The sequence below is a fragment of the Pleurodeles waltl genome, chromosome 11, assembly GCF_031143425.1.
Source record: "Pleurodeles waltl isolate 20211129_DDA chromosome 11, aPleWal1.hap1.20221129, whole genome shotgun sequence".
Taxonomy (NCBI): domain Eukaryota; kingdom Metazoa; phylum Chordata; class Amphibia; order Caudata; family Salamandridae; genus Pleurodeles; species Pleurodeles waltl.
This window is the reverse complement of record NC_090450.1, coordinates 719429511-719445167: the sequence shown is the minus strand read 5'-3', so window position 1 is coordinate 719445167 and position 15657 is coordinate 719429511. Positions and strand designations below refer to the sequence as shown.

Here is a 15657-nt window from a genome sequence, read left to right as displayed (position 1 = left end):
GAAAGAGAAGCAGAAAGAGGGTTGATAGACTTTTTCGTACAATATTTTTTTTAAAATTGCCAATGGCAGGCATATACTGTTTTGGTGGAGGACTGCCTGGCAAGATAAATTTACATACTTCAGGAGGAAGGTCAAAAGCTATAAACTGTCTCTGCTCAATCTCTACATCTGGAGGCAGAGAGTTGACAGGCTTGAGTGGAGGACCCTTCCCTGCTGCTGCGATAGAATATCCTCCCAAAGGGGCAGCATGATCGGAGGTTTGATGCTCATTTGCAGAAGCTTGGGATAGCAGACTCTCGTTGCCCAGTCCGGAGCCACAAGGAGGACTTGGGCCCAGTCATTCTTGATCTTTTTTAGCCTGGGCAGAAGTGGTATGGATGGAAAGGCACACAGGAAGCCTGAACTCTACTCGAGATGAAAGGCATCGCTGAGCGATTGCCACCTTGGAAACTCAAATGCACAAAACTGCTGACATTGTGCATTCTCTTCGAAGGCCAGCAGATCTAACCAAGGCTCATACCACTGCTGAAAGAGTCTTTGTGCCACCTCCGAATAGAGACGCCAGAAGTGTTCCACTCGTCATCGATGGTTGAGTTTGTCTGCCCTGGAGTTCAGAGAACCTGCCAGGTGTTAAACCACTAGGTTTATGCGCTGCTGTTCCAGCCGTATCTAGAGGTGCAGAGTCTCTTGACAAAGGGTCCACAACTCCACCCTGCTTGTTGCAGTACCACATGGCGGTGGTGTTTTTCCATGAACACCTGCAATAACTTCCCTTTGACAGAGGGGAGAAATGTTTTCAATGCTAGCCGAATTGCTCGGAGCTCCAGCAAGTTTATGTGGAGTCTGGATTCCAGAGGAGACCAGAATCCTCTGATCTCCACCGCCCTTAGATGGTCACCCCATCCCAGGAATGGTGCATCTGTCACTACTGTTAGATCTGGTTGGGGAAAGGAGAGGAGTTTGTCGTTGATCCAATTACGGTTTGTAATCCACCACTGCAGGTCTTTTGCAGTTCTCTCCAAGATCTCGACCATGTCGGAGAGATTCCCCTGATGCTGCCCCCAGTGGAACTTCATGTCTCACTGCAGAACGGGCATATGCCATCTGGCATGATTCACCAGCAGGATGCAGGAGGCCATGAGAACCAGCAGACGCAGAGTTATTCTCACTGAAATGCAGGAAATTGGCTGATACATTGTTATCATAACCTGAATATCCTGGACTCGCGTCTTGGGAGGATACGCCCAAAACTGTTCTGTTTCCAGAGCAGCTCCAATGAAAGGGAGCATCTGAGAAGGACTCAGGTGTGACTTTACCACATTTATAGTGAACCCCAGCGAAAGCAGGAGGTGTGCCGTACTCTGAAGGTGGGAGATGATCACATGTGGCGAGGCCGCCTTCAACAGCCAGTCGTTGAGGTAGGGGAAGACTGAAAATCCTAACCTGCGCAGATGAGCAGCAACCACCGCCATCATCTTGATGAACACCCGAGGGGCACTGGTAAGTTCAAAAGGTAGCACTATGAAATAAAAGTGCTTGTGGCCTACCTTGAACCACAGGAAGTGCCTGTGGGCAGGCAGGATGGGGATGTGAAAATACGCATCTTGCAAGTTCAACGCTACCAATCAGTCTCCTTGGTCTAGGGCAGACAAGACCTGAGCTAAAGTGAGCATCTTGAACTTCCCCTTTTTGAGGAACAGATTGATGGTTCACAGGTCCCGAATAGGGTGAAGACTCTTGTTCTTTTTGGGTATCAGAAAGTAGTGGAAATAACAACCACTGCCTACTTCTGATATCGGAAACCTTTCCATAGCCCCCTTGGCCAGGAGAGCTGTAACTTCCTTTCGGAGCAGAGACAGGTGATCCTCTACCAGCCATTCTAGATTTGGCGGTATTGGGGAAAAGAAGGATTGAAAGGGTAGGGAGTAGCCCCTCCGGATGATCTGCAAGACCCATTTGTCTGATGTTATTGGCTGCCAGTGGATGAGATGGTGATGGATTTTCCCACCAACTGGGCACCCATGGTCTTGCAGACCAAACTAGGAGGTCTTAGAAGCTGCAGCTGTCAGGGGCTGGTAGTGGATGGCTTCTGGCTACCCTACCCACAGGGTCAGAATGCATAGCCTCCACATCTTCGCATAGCTTGGGAAGCTTGAGCAGGATGGTGGCTGAGACATGGATGGCGCGGTGGCACGCCCCTTCCGGAGCCACGAAAGGGGAGAAAGGAAGACTGAGGGTGAGGTGTCTTTGAGAGGCCCAAGGACTTGGCTGTAACCTGCAAGTCCTTGGCTCCAGTGCAGAGTATGCCTTTTCTCCGAAGAGAAGAGTCCTGTCGAAGGGCATGTCCATGAGTTTGGCCTGGACATACACTGAAAAGCCAGATGTTTTCCGCCAGACGTGGTGCTGTTAAGGCCACTGTCACCGAAACTGCTCTGTTCAGCGAGTCAGTCACCCCAGACCACCCCTAATAGTGAACTTTGCTGCATCCCTCCCATCTTTCATTGCTTGGGAGAGGATGGCCCGGGCCTCCTCTGGGATCTGTGGCAGCGCTTGCGCAACCGTATCCCATACGGTAAGAGAGTAACGACCCAAAAGGCATGTGGTGTTTACTGACCGCAATGCCAGGTTGGCAGAAGAAAACATCTTCTTCCCAAGTGTGTCCAGCCTCTTGGATTCCCTGCCTGGGGAGTGGCAGGAAATGTGCCATGGGAAGTTAAGACTTGAGCTACCAAGCTCCAAGGGGTGGGGTGTTGGCTGAGGAAAATAGGATCACCCAGGGCAGGGCGATAGCGGAGGGCATTTGTCCTGTTCACAGACGCACCTGTGCTGGGCTTCAAGCAAGTTCCCAGAAGGACATCAGATAGTGCTTCATTAAAGGGGTTCAGATGAGTGTAGAAAGCTGGGTTCTGGTTGCAGTACTCTTGATGCAACTTTCACTGAAGTGCACTGGGTTCCTGCTAACCAGGTACCCAGTGCCAGTATTCCTTCCTAAAAACAAGACACCTAGTCACTTGATCCCCAAGTGGCAAAGACCTTTATCACCTCTGTAAGTCCCTAGTAAATAGTACCCCTGGTAGCTAGGGCATGGGTACTATAGAGGGGACCTGAGAGCTGCAGCACAACTTCTGTCACTCTATGGGATCCAGCACCAAACTCATGCAGACTACCATTGCGTGACAAGGTGCTCCTTAAAAGTGAAAACACGACATGGCACACAGTCTTTGTACCAAGTTCCCTAAACACTGCATGCTTTATTTGTAAGTCACCCCTACAACAGGCCTCACAGCCCTAAGGCAGAGTGCATCATCTTACATGTGTGGGCATATCTGCAAAAGCAGATATGCCCCTGCTATGTCTTTGTCGATTCTTAGACATAGTAAGTGAACAAGGAAGCCATTTTAAATACATGTGCTGGACACTGGTCAATACGATGGCTATAAGATGGCTTCCCTGAAACTAGGGATGTTTGTTATCAAACATCTCGTATTAATAAACCCTCCCTGATTCCAGTGATAGGTTTATTAATACATGCACCCAGAGGGCACCTTAGAGGTGCCCCCTGAAAACCTACCAACTGCTGGTAAGCTCACTGACCAGTTTTGACCAGTCTGCAAACCAACAGACGAGAATATGACCTCCGAGGGTGAGAGCATCTGCTCTCTAGAGGTCAGAAACAAAGCCAACTCTGGTCGGGGTGTTAACACAGGATGACCCGCAAATCTATATTCCAAACCAGGGAGCTTCAAAGAAGCCCACCAACTCTGGTATGCAGACTGGCTTTCCTCAGAGAAGGATGGTGACTCTCCGTGCACCAAGGCCCATCTGGCACCTGGACAGGCAGGAAATGAGCTATGCACGAGGTGTCCCATCCTTCCAGGCTGGACACACCCCTAGGGTGACCAGCCTGGAGGTGGACATGACCTAGGAAATTCTGCTATCTTGTGTGTGGTGAAATGTAGGAACTCTGGACAGGATGATGCCCATTCCCCACAAGGAGTGGTCCTATAGGGGATGTAGTGACCCCATGGGTAAGTAGCCCATTGGCTACTACTCATCACTCCCCTTAGAACCCCCGAAATTGAGTTTTTAGAGGACTCTCTGATACCATGAAAACAGATCTTTGCTGGACACAAAGGAAGGAGTGGACAAGAAGCCTGCTGAACACGAGAACTGAGAAGCACAAATGACTTGGAGCTAGTCCTGCCAGCCTGTCTGGTGCACCTGATCTTCAAGGGCCAACTGGCCTGTCCTGTTGCTGCAGCCTCCAAGAAACTGGGACAGCTGCCAGTGCTTCGTAAGTTGCCAAGGAGAACTCCCTTGGAGTAGAGGAGCTGCTCCCCTGTATCTGCAGGCACCCACGAAAGAACTGAGAGGACGGGGACCGCCAAAAACCTGATGACGGACATCACCACTGCACCTGAGACACCTAGCCGATGCTGAAGTGGGACAACAGTGTCAGCTTGGTCCCCAGGCCCTCGACGAGACGAAGCTCACCTTTAGTGAACCCACTGTGGACTTCATGTTAGAGCCTGCAGCCTGTTTCTGCAGACCCCCCTACAACCGCAAGTGATCAGGAGACAAAGACCTGATGCCCCAGGACACCTCTGCAGCTGTCCACCCCGGATGGAGGAAAAGAGAACCTAGAGTGTCCCCCGTCTCCCAGCCTCATAAGACCTGAGCCCTCTTGTTGGCTTGGTCTGACTGGACCCCCAGTCCAACCCTGCAGACCATCTGCAACCACGAGGAACTCTAACCCCAGATCCGACACCAGAAGACACCACTGCACCCGCGCCCTACAGCCTGAGAAGGAGTGGACCGACGGTGTTACCACATGCCCAAGGACCTCAAAGTTCGAGCCCCCCTGTGGGTTCCCCTGTACTGACCTTCCAGTCCTCCCCTGCAGCAACTTTTGTAACCGGACCGATCCCCATAGACTTACACGGAGCACCCAATGCTAAACTGCACCCCTGCACCCTTCCCACCCAGTGCTACCCGAGGTGACCTGCTGGTGTGACCTTGGACCATGCCCCTTACTGACTGTAAGTCCAGGAGATGGGTCCCTTAAGTCGCTGTGCTACCTGGTTTGCCGTCTTCGTTTTCTTCTATAGGATTGCATTGCAGCTTCCTAAAAATGAACGTTGTCAACTTTTAAAAACTCTACAAAATCATTACTTGAAAAGTACTCACTTGACTCTTGTGAGCTTGGAATTTAAATTTATATAAAAGTCTTGTAAGTTTTATAAATTTATGTCAGATTTCTTTTTTTGTGTGAGTCTCTATTACTGCATGAGTGTGTGCCTTATATGAGTAGCACTACCCTCTTACCTACCAGTTACCTATGCCTAACTGCTCGATCACACTACCACAAAAGAGAGCATATAGGATGTCATTTGTGTCTTTGTGATACCTCTGGGGTTTGTTGGTGTCTTTGCACAATGTACCTCATTTTGGTCCACTACATAAAGAGCCAGCTTCCTACAATGGGGAAGCCCCAGGTCACTTCAGTCGAGAGGTTAGTCGACCTCCGCTGCCCGCTTCACCACCATTCTGTAAGATGCTCCCTCCTCCATAGCCACGGTTGGTGGAGAGAGCAAGCCAGTATCTAGAGAACTGTCCAGTCCACTGGCATGTCCTAGCTCCTCATATCAGTCTAAAGTCTCACTAGGAGTGTACATCTAGTGTGCTAAAGGGTTCAGTGACCCCTCCCACTCTTCCCCCATGCCTAGGTGCTCCAAAGAACGCTCATGCAACAACCTAGGACCAACAGACCCTATCAGCACCAGAATCAGTGTTGATTGATGCCATTCCGATACAGATTCATTGGGGTTGAGAATGGGGCGGTGCCACCTGTGGGCACCGGAAGTATTGGCATTAGGACCGGCACCAGAGAAGGTCACGTTGGCACAACCAGCGCAGATCTGGATCGGATCCATGAGACCCCATCAGAGCCGAGGCCAGAGCCGTTGGTGCAGAACCTTATGGGGCCTCCTCAGATCCTGCGGGCCCGAAGGTGCTCCAGAGGGGGTCAGCCCACTCAAATACATGGTGGATGGACTTGCAGAACTCGTTAATTTGAGCAGGGTCAGTCCAGATCCCTGGAAACAGGACGATGGGTGGAGTCAGACCTGGCAAAAGCTCTGCAGAAGCGTGCTTGGAACTCCGATGTTCCCCGCCCATCGCGTCAGCCGATGGATGAGGTGAAGTCAAAGTCTGTTTAGACTTCTTCTTATTGTGCCTCTTCTCCGAATGTCCCGAGGACCTTGAGTGCGACGAAGAAAACTTGAGGCTCCTGGATCAGTCCCGCGACCTTCTTCCTGATCAGGAATGAGATCTCATTGGAGTTGGGCTTAGTGGCGTCGACTGCCAGGCCACAAGCGGCATAGGGACTGCTCACTCAAAGCTTTCAGCGCCATGGTGCTGCAATCCAAGCACAACTTTGAATCATGGTCACGCTTGAGACACCACTAGCACACAAGGTGTGGGTCGGTAATTGATATGGTGAGTTGACAGGTGCCACACGGCTTGAGCCCTACCTTCCTGGGTGACATTCCGATGACACACTTCAGAAAGAAACGGACAAATTGTCGGAAAAAAACCTGTCAAAACGAGACAGAGGGGTAGCTCTTCTCCAGATCAGAGCTAACTGGCACAAAAAGAAAATAATTGATGTCCACGCGCCTGCGTGGCACCTATATAGGTGACTGTGATGTAACTTCCGGCGCCAACAACACCACGCAGAACCAAACAAAGCTACCCGATGGCACACAGGGGCACTGCTCACGTAAAACTTTCTGTATCCAGACTGACACCTGGGAAATTGAAAGGTCAGGAATATGCAGCTGGAAGTTTCTATCAGATACAAGCTTTGGCAAAGCCCATAGGTCTTGCCTTTGAGATTTATGGGCTTTGCCAGTGGCTTGTACTATGCTGCACAGCATCGCCAATACTATGCAGCATGGCTAAATATGTTTTAAAAAAGCCTTTGACACAGCCGCCTGTGTCATTTTTTAAGCACACACCACGCATGTGCATGCCTACTAAAAGACCTGGGGGCTTGTCTTCTGTTTACTTATGGAACCGAGTGGGATCGATAACTAAAAAGAAACAAAAGTGTTGAAGCAAATTAAAAAAAAGGCGGGTGGGGGGAAGCAAGGGAGGGGATATGAAGCAACATGGTTTGGGGCAGAATCAAACGGGAGGAGGCAGAGGCAATGCAGGGCATGTAGTTGGGGGAGAAGAAGCAAAGAGCAAGAGAGCAAAGTGGAGCAGGCAGGGAAGGATAACAAAGTGGAGCAGGCAACGGAGAGTGTCCGGGGTGAGGAGAAGCAAAGGGTAGGAGAGGAGGGTGCTGTAGGGAGAAAACAACTTGGAGAGTGGTCGTGGAGAAGGGAGACAAAACGAAGGATGGGAGGTGAGAAGGAGAAGTGACAGGGGAGACAGCAATGTGGAATGTGTGGGGAGGCACAGTCAAGAAAGCAATAGTGGGAAGTACAAGAGAGTGATCACAGTGAGGAGGGGTGTGGGAGAGAAGCACATAGACTACAGCAAGCAACACGGAGTGCAGGGAGAGAGAGGTGCACGAAGGAGATAACTAGTAAAAACATGCACTCTTGTAGAGTGTTCAGTTATAAAAAAAAAGGGTAGTGTTTGAAAAGAAATCAGTAGAACGACAGAAGCTAGCCAATTAAAAGTAATGGTAAAGAAGTAATGCTCAATGGAAGGAGTAAACACAAGACTGACAGTCTGGTACACGAATAAGCAGTAGGCGTTACCAATGGTAAGCAATGAGTGAGCTCCAAGGCCTTGTTTGTTCTTGGTAAGCACACACTTTCTCTTGAAAAGTACTGCACATATGCTGTATAGTAGGCGAGACCTAAACAGGGTTTACAGGAGTAAATCTTGACCTTTTTTTTAGGGGAGAAACACAGGAAGGGATGACAGACGAATTGGCCCTGCGTACAAACCTGCAAGTTTGTGAATGTGCACAGGTCGTTCTCCATGCTTCCCACTCCCCATCCTTGCTGGTATATGTACTCACTCAACAATCTTCGTCCGAACACAGAAAATACATATTTGTTAAGCCAATGTGCTTAAGGATATTGAAATAAGTATGTTAACGTAGAACAATTTAGTGCTGTCACAAATTTACATTTCTCACAATAACACTACTCATGCATTATTCATCACAATACTTTTCTGTAAATTTCTATAGTCGTCCTTTGTTCCACGTGGAGCTGATCTGTGGAATGAAATTCACATGACATTTGTATAGATAAGTCACACGCAAAAATTATTGGTTGACACCTCTATAAGAAGTAGGCACAACAAAAAAGCCTCTACCACTGCAAGTGGACTATACCAATTTCTTTGTTTTATCAATTAAATGTTTTCGGCACATCCCAGTACTGCTTAAAAGGCCCATGAACTAACTACCCATTTCACACCCCAGCTTGGTAGATATTCGATCAACAACGAAATACCCAGCACCTGACGTTAGAACTCAAAACTCAGTGTGAAACAATTTAGTAGTAGATCAAGGCAAAGGAAAAACTGGGTATGTCGAGAGAACCAGGCAGCCTCAAATCACATCAACGATATTGAGGCAATTAAACCTTGGACTAGGAACAGTTAAGAAAATGGTAGTCTCCAATGCAGTAACTTCGGGCCCTCATCACAGAAAAATAGTAACTGCTTGCGTGGGCAGAATTTTTACCCATATGTAGAAACTTAAGAACAGGAAGGGATTCATTTGATTCTCTCTGGAGGGAGCCGAAACAATGTCTACAATGACCGTTTTTCTACCCAGCAGGTAATGCCTAGCTGCGTGTCTAAGAGTGTTGGATGGCACATGCAATATGTCTTCTGGGATGAGGTAAGTCAGCCCTGAGAGGTATCCTCTATGACTGGAGAAGTCTGTGCTCTCCTCCCTGAGGGTGGATGATCCATTGCAGCCCTCACTCATATGCCAGCCAGTTTTACGGCGTACCTGCCGGAATTAGCCAACGCATTCTGGGTAGCACTGGCAGTTGCCTCACAAACACCTCAAATGCTTATATGACTCTGGAAAACTAAGGACGTTCTCTAGGGTCTGACAATGTCCGCATGGGTGTGTTTCAGAAGGGAAGTTCTTTGGTTGGAATATCGTTTTTTAAATAGTGGGACAATCTAATAGTTTGTTTTGCATAGCGTGAACTTGACCCGAAGGAGCGCTTTACATAAGCACCATTTTCATTACACAAGGGCACATTCATTTTTGTTTTTAAGCATTGGGAGATTAAGTGATTTGCCCAGAATCACAGTATATTGAGCGGATGCAGAGACTCAAACCTGGTCACCAGTTTCACATTTAGCAGCTCTGACCGTTACCCCACATCCTCTCCACATATGCAAAAAGTAGCTTTGAGTCTGTCTTCTATGTGAAAGCCTGTCATAGATAGACCCCTGAAAAACCACCAGAGTGATAAATGCAATGCTTAAATTAATATTAGCCACTGATGATTGCTCGGGCTGCATCCAACTCCATGCCCAAAATGAGGTGGGGTGGTGTGCAAAATCATGATGGATTGGGATGCTGCCTGAGTAATTACACGTGGCTGAAATTGATTCAAGCATTCCATCCATCACCTTTTGTATACTTTATTATGTCACCCAAAGTGGGATAGGTATGCCCAGACTTGGGTCCTGTGCACACTGTGTCACTGGAATCAAGCTATGCCCAGCTGATGAGCTCACATCCAGGGCAAAACTGGTCCGGGGTTGCTTGTGCTGTGGTTTAAGGAGGATCTGGCTTGACAGTTCAGGATGGACTGCTCCCATTGGAGTAGGGTCAAGACAGATTTGCATAATGCTGGGTCCAAACTGAGGTGGCAAGGTATGCAAAATAACAAATGGATTGGGATGCGGCCTGAGTAATAACTAGTGGCTGAGATTAATTGAAGCATTCCACCCACCACTTTTTATATACTTTATTATGTCACTTTAAGTGGGATGGATATGGCCAGACGTGGGTCCCGTGCACACTGTGTCACTGGAGCCAAGCTATACCCAGGTGATGAACCTATGACAAGGGCAAAACTGGTCCTGGGTTGCTTATGTTCCAGTTCAGGGAGGATTTGGCTTGGCAGTTTGGGCTGGGCTGCTATCACTAGTGCAGGACCAAGACTGATTTGTATATAACTGGGTTCAACCTGAGGTGGCATAGTGTGCAAAATAACAATGAGTGGTTGACACAAATTCAATCATTCCATCCATCACTTTTTGTATTCTTTATTATGTCACCCTAAGTGGGGTGAGTATACACAGATGTGGATCTCGTGCATGCCTTGTCATCTGAACCAAGCTATGCCCAGCTAATGAGCCCATAACAAGGGTGAAACCAGTCCTGGGTTGCTTGTGTTCTAGTTCAGGGAGGACCTGGCTTGAAATTCAGACTGGGCTGCTCCCATTAAAGTGGGATCAAGACTGAGGTGCATATAGATGAGTCTAAACTGAGGTGGCATGATGTGCAAAATTGCAAAATAACAATCGATTGGGACGAGGCCCAGAGTGGTTACCAGATTCAAGCATTCCACATTTTGTATTCTTTATTACAGATAGATCCTGGACAAAGATTTTGTACCTTGGTTATCGCCAGTGAGAATTTTGTCTTAGAATTCCGAGATCACAAAAAGTCTTACAATTCTCTCAGCAAATCTCCCAATTGCTGTACTCACATGTGGCCTGTTCTGCACAAGCAACTCCTGCCACTTGACATAGGTTCGTACAGCTAGGTTCTTGAGTTTGCTGCGGTACATGAGTTGAGGAGTCTCACGGATGTTACTCATGATCTGTTGATCCAGCTGAATGCATAATGCATGGAGGTAATTCTGCAGATGCACAAAGAGGACAGCAAGGGTTAGCGAGAAAGACACTGGAGGACATATCAGTAACTGCATTTAGATGAAAGAGTAAGCACATGGAGAATAGACTGCATGAAAAAAGCAGATAAAAACAACATCAATTAGAGTCTGAGAGGACAAGCTAAAGTACACATAAAGAGGGTAAAAGCACAGAGCACGAAGGGAGAGAGTGAAGAAGGAAGAACAGCATGAAAGAATGATTTGAGGGCACGGAAAGAAATACAGATTACAAAAAATGAATCTGCGTCAGATGAAATAGAAAATATAACACATATTCCAGTGGCACAGGCCCCTGAATCCCCTGCAGTCTCTGCAGTGCAAGGAGGCCCTAAGCCCCTCAGGGCCCCCCTGACCCTCCAGAGGATCATTCAGCCCAAGGCCAATGTATATCTGTGACACATGGGAGTCTCAAGGGCCCCTCTTGGGTTGCTTGTGTTCTGATTCAGGGAGGACCTGGTGTGATAGTTCGGGCTGGACTGTTCCTATTGGAGGAGGGCCTAGACTGATTGCAGATGGCTTGGTCCCAACCAATGTTCCCTCTAATTTTTTTCCTTTATGTGCGACAGTAAAGGTGCTTCGTGCACTACAGTCAAGGTGGCGTGCACTGAAGATAAGCAACAACTTAATATGCAAGTATGTGTAGCGTGCAAGATACCAAATTCAGTGGCACAGCAACAGTACCGTCAGCCTTAATTTAAGGGTATTAAAAGAGACAGGGTCGCAGTGAGCTCCTTGCACCTCTGAGCACCAGTGACACTGAATCTTGTGACCCTAATCATTCTACGTACCATTCCTGTCGCTTCGCTATTGTCATGAATCTCATCTCTTCCTCACACCTTTTCTTTTCTCTATCCACTTCTCTTGCTTGTCCTTACCTTGTTTCTCTCTTTTTTTAACGTTTTTGTCTTGTCTCCTTGCGCCTCCTTATCTTCCCCACTTTTCTTTCTCCCTTTCCCCTCTCCTCTACTTCTCCGTCATCCCGCCTCCTCTCTCTTCAGCCTACATCCTGCCATTCTCTCTCCCCCAAACTCTATCTAATCTCCCTGTCCTCTCTCTCTCATTCTACTCTTTCTTTATCAAATTAATATCTTTACTGTGTTTCTCTTCTACTCATCTCGTTCTTTATCTCTGACGTCTTTGGTTGTCATCTTTGTCTACATATCTCCTTTTTTGGGAAAATCTGTTTTATTCAAGTGTTCAATTTGTTACATTAGAAGAACACAACTACAAAACGCCCCCCTGGATGAAAGCTCCTAAGCAGCAACCATTTGCAAAACTACTTACCCACTATACTAACACATTTTGTTACCTAGGAGATTAACCTATCGAACTAGTGTGTGGGTGTTGCCCTGATAGTTTTCTAATTGTCCCTTTCAATCTTTTGCCTCCCCTGTGGCAACCAATCATCTTTTCTTTGTTCTTATCGTCCTTCCTTCTTTTTTTCTTTTTCTCTCCTTTCTATGTTTCACAGCCCTTTCTTTCTTTTTCTCAGCACTTGCTTATTCACATCTTTCTTTTTATTATCTCAATCCCATAGGTCATCCTCTCCATACATGCCCCCTTTTCTCTCTTTATTCAAATCCCTCTTTCCTTCATCCTCTCCTCCAAATCTTCTTCCCTCGCCATCATTCTATTATTTATGTCCTTCCTATTATTCTACTTTCCTATCCTGCACATTGTCTTTCTTTCCAGTCCCCATTCTTATCTTTTCTCCTTTTCTTTACTCTCCCATCTTTATCATCATTCTGTCTTTCCTACATTCTTTGTCCATTTTCCAACACTGGGACTTTCCTGTCTTTATTCTCTCTACTCCATATCCCATTCTCACTGTACCCTTCTGTGTCCCTCCTTTATTTCCTTCCTCAATATCACTCCACCATAGTTGCCCACTCCTCCTCCCAGCCTCTTTTTATCCAGCTTTACTGCGTTCTAACCTTCTGGTTTTCTTCATTTCAATTGCCTTTTCACCTTATCTATCAACTTCCACTCTGTCACCTTGTCCTATTTCTTTTCTAATTCATGGCAAGCTCCTCCACAAACCCAGCGAATAAACGTCTGGCCTGTGCACTCGAGGTGAGAACCCTCATCACTGATGACTTCTACCATTCTGAGTAGCCTCTGGCTCTTAGGTAGCGTGGTTCAGATTCTTGCACCTCATGACCACAGCTTCCAACCATTGTAGGTATATGGGGCCTAGGTTGCAAGCCGGCTCCCATTGCCACAATGCATCTGCAGGTACCCTCAGCCTGTGCCGGGCCTCAGAAGGTACCTCTATCCAAACAACCCTCACTGTGCGCATATGCATGCCCTGCATTTCACCAGATGGAATACATGAAAAGCAGTGTGCAGGAGTGCAAATCACCCTTGAAGACTCTTGTGTTGAGTCCCCCTCTTCACACAGCTCTAACTCTGGCCAATGGTGCTAAGTAAGGTTCCTTCACTGGGCCTTCCAGAGCCCAATGTGATGTCCCCATTTACTCTGAGTTCTCCACAGTACTGACATGCTTCTTCTCTGCAATCCCTGCAAGCCAATCTATGAGTCCTTCATACCCCTGCCCCTGTGCTGACATGCCCCTCTCTGACCCTCAGCCTTTCAAACTCTACCTCCAGGGCTGGCTCCTGCCACTAGTGAGAGCAGATTGATTCTCAGAACTCTATTTTACATGGGTAAGGATTATTGTATGCCTGGCGACTCATTCTCATTTGCACCAACATAAGCCTACAGCCAAAAGCTATACTTTGAGGAACTGTTACAAAAATCATTGGTGCTCAGGCTATCAACCTCGGATGAAAGGCTAACCTTACAACCCAAGCCCAAAATTCTCCTTAATCCGGCTCACTATTCCAAGAATAGAGCTCTCCCCAACCAGCCCTCTGCAGGTCTGGTGCTACCACAAGACACTAAAACTCTTCCCAAGACAACACACACAGGCATCCACTCCCTTCCCCCTCTATGATGCCCTTAAATATGATGGACTCCAAGGAGTGAAGGGAAGATAATGCATGAGCTAAATGCTGCTGGCTGTGGAAGAAAGAGGTAACCAATACCATGCAGTTTGCAAGCAACTTTGATAACAATTCATAGGTCACTATGCTATATTAGGATTGTAACTTTTGAATTGCAAAGAAGAAAAGGATCTCTGTGACAAAAGCAGTAACTCACTGAGCTATCCACATAAATACAGTTCTGTTTGCATAGTACACGTTCTTTGCAGCAGGCATATTAAACCTTGGCGCTACCTTAGATGTCAAAACTGCCACTGGACAAAACTTCGATCTCTCTCCAGCAGGCCCATTAATCACCAGTTATCTTAACACTTTTATCGTTGCCTAAAAACTGTTGAACACACAGCACAACCCTCAAACCAGGCCTGCTCCATAGGCATCCTGAACCCACGTACTTGAAAGAGCTCTGGTCTGCGATGAAGAATGAAACAAAGTATTTTCCAAGTCTTTAAACAAAATAATCAAGTTCAAGGCATTTATTTCACACTGCCCCAGATTGGCCTCCTGAAATGCTCCATTCTTGAATTAAAGGAAGGGGCAACCCCTTTGAATTTGGTGTGTGTCCTGGGCCTCATGCAGTGCAGCCTGGCACACACAAAAGAGGATTTTTCACACTTGCTGCACATTGAAAAAATGTATTTTTATCATCCCTTTTGGTCCTGGAAGTGGCCAGGGTGCTCCCAGAGACAGCCTGGGCGCAGGAAGAGGCAAGGCTGCGTGCACACGCATATGTGCAGTGTAAAGGGAACATAGGTCTCAACTGAGGTGGCATTGTGGGCAAAAGAGCAATGGTTTGGAATGTAAGTCCAAGAGTTTTCTAGTGATTAGACTAATTGCAAGCCTTCCTCTCATTACTTTTTGTGTGACTGATATGATGCCATAAGTGACCTGGGTATGCCTAAAGATGGGTCTTGTGCTTACTATGCCACTGGAACCAAGTAATACACCAAGCTTAAGAGCTCCATTCAGATCAAGCCCAGTCTTGGGTTGCGTGTGTTCTGGTTGATGGGGACCTGGCAGTTTCTGCTAGACTGTTTCTATTGGAGCAATGATTTGTACATTGCTGGGTACTAACTGAGTTGGCATGCTGGGCAACGAATGATGGATTGGATGCTCCCTCAAGTAACTGACAGTGGTTGGACTTATTGCAAACATTCCTCACATCACCATTTGTGTGTCTAAAGAATGATCCCTCCATCCCCACATTACAGTTATTGTAATCACCCTCCGCTAAGTCACAAAAACAAAGCCTGGAAAGTGGGCACCCTAAGACTTAGACACCACCATTACATATAAGGGCTTCTTGACTTTTTTATTGAGTAAATGAACAAGTTACTTACCTTTAGTAACAAATTATCTGCTAGAGCCATATTCTAGTTGAAAATTCCTTACCTTAGAATATCTCCCAGGTGTCAGTCTGGATCCGGAGATTTTTCTTCGAGCAGTTCCTTTGCGCACTGTTAGGTGGTGTTGATTGACTCCACATCCATCGTTGATGTCGTGATCGTTAGATGTGACGTCGCAGGTCGGATATAGGCATCACCCTGGCGTGCTGATGTCAGTTTCTTTTCACAACTTTCCATGCCAGAAGTGCAGAGCCATGAAGAACACTAATTCTAGAGCGCCAGAACTAAGACCCCAAAAGTGAAGTCTGTGTCCCTAGAAATTAGTTCGTAGAGCAGGGAGGATGGGTGGGTCGGTAAAGGAATCTGCAACTAGAATATGTCTCTACCAGATAATTTGTTATTGAAGG

General features: G+C 47.1%; 1 protein-coding gene across 1 annotated transcript in view; it reads right to left on the bottom strand.

Annotated features, from left to right (window-relative positions):
• FAM178B (family with sequence similarity 178 member B) overlaps positions 1-15657 on the bottom strand; it is an 80507-nt gene that overhangs the window by 52970 nt on the left and 11880 nt on the right. The window contains exon 2 of the mRNA XM_069215478.1: positions 10713-10865. Within this exon, the coding sequence (XP_069071579.1) occupies positions 10713-10865 (153 nt within the window). The remainder of the gene's footprint in view (positions 1-10712; positions 10866-15657) is intronic.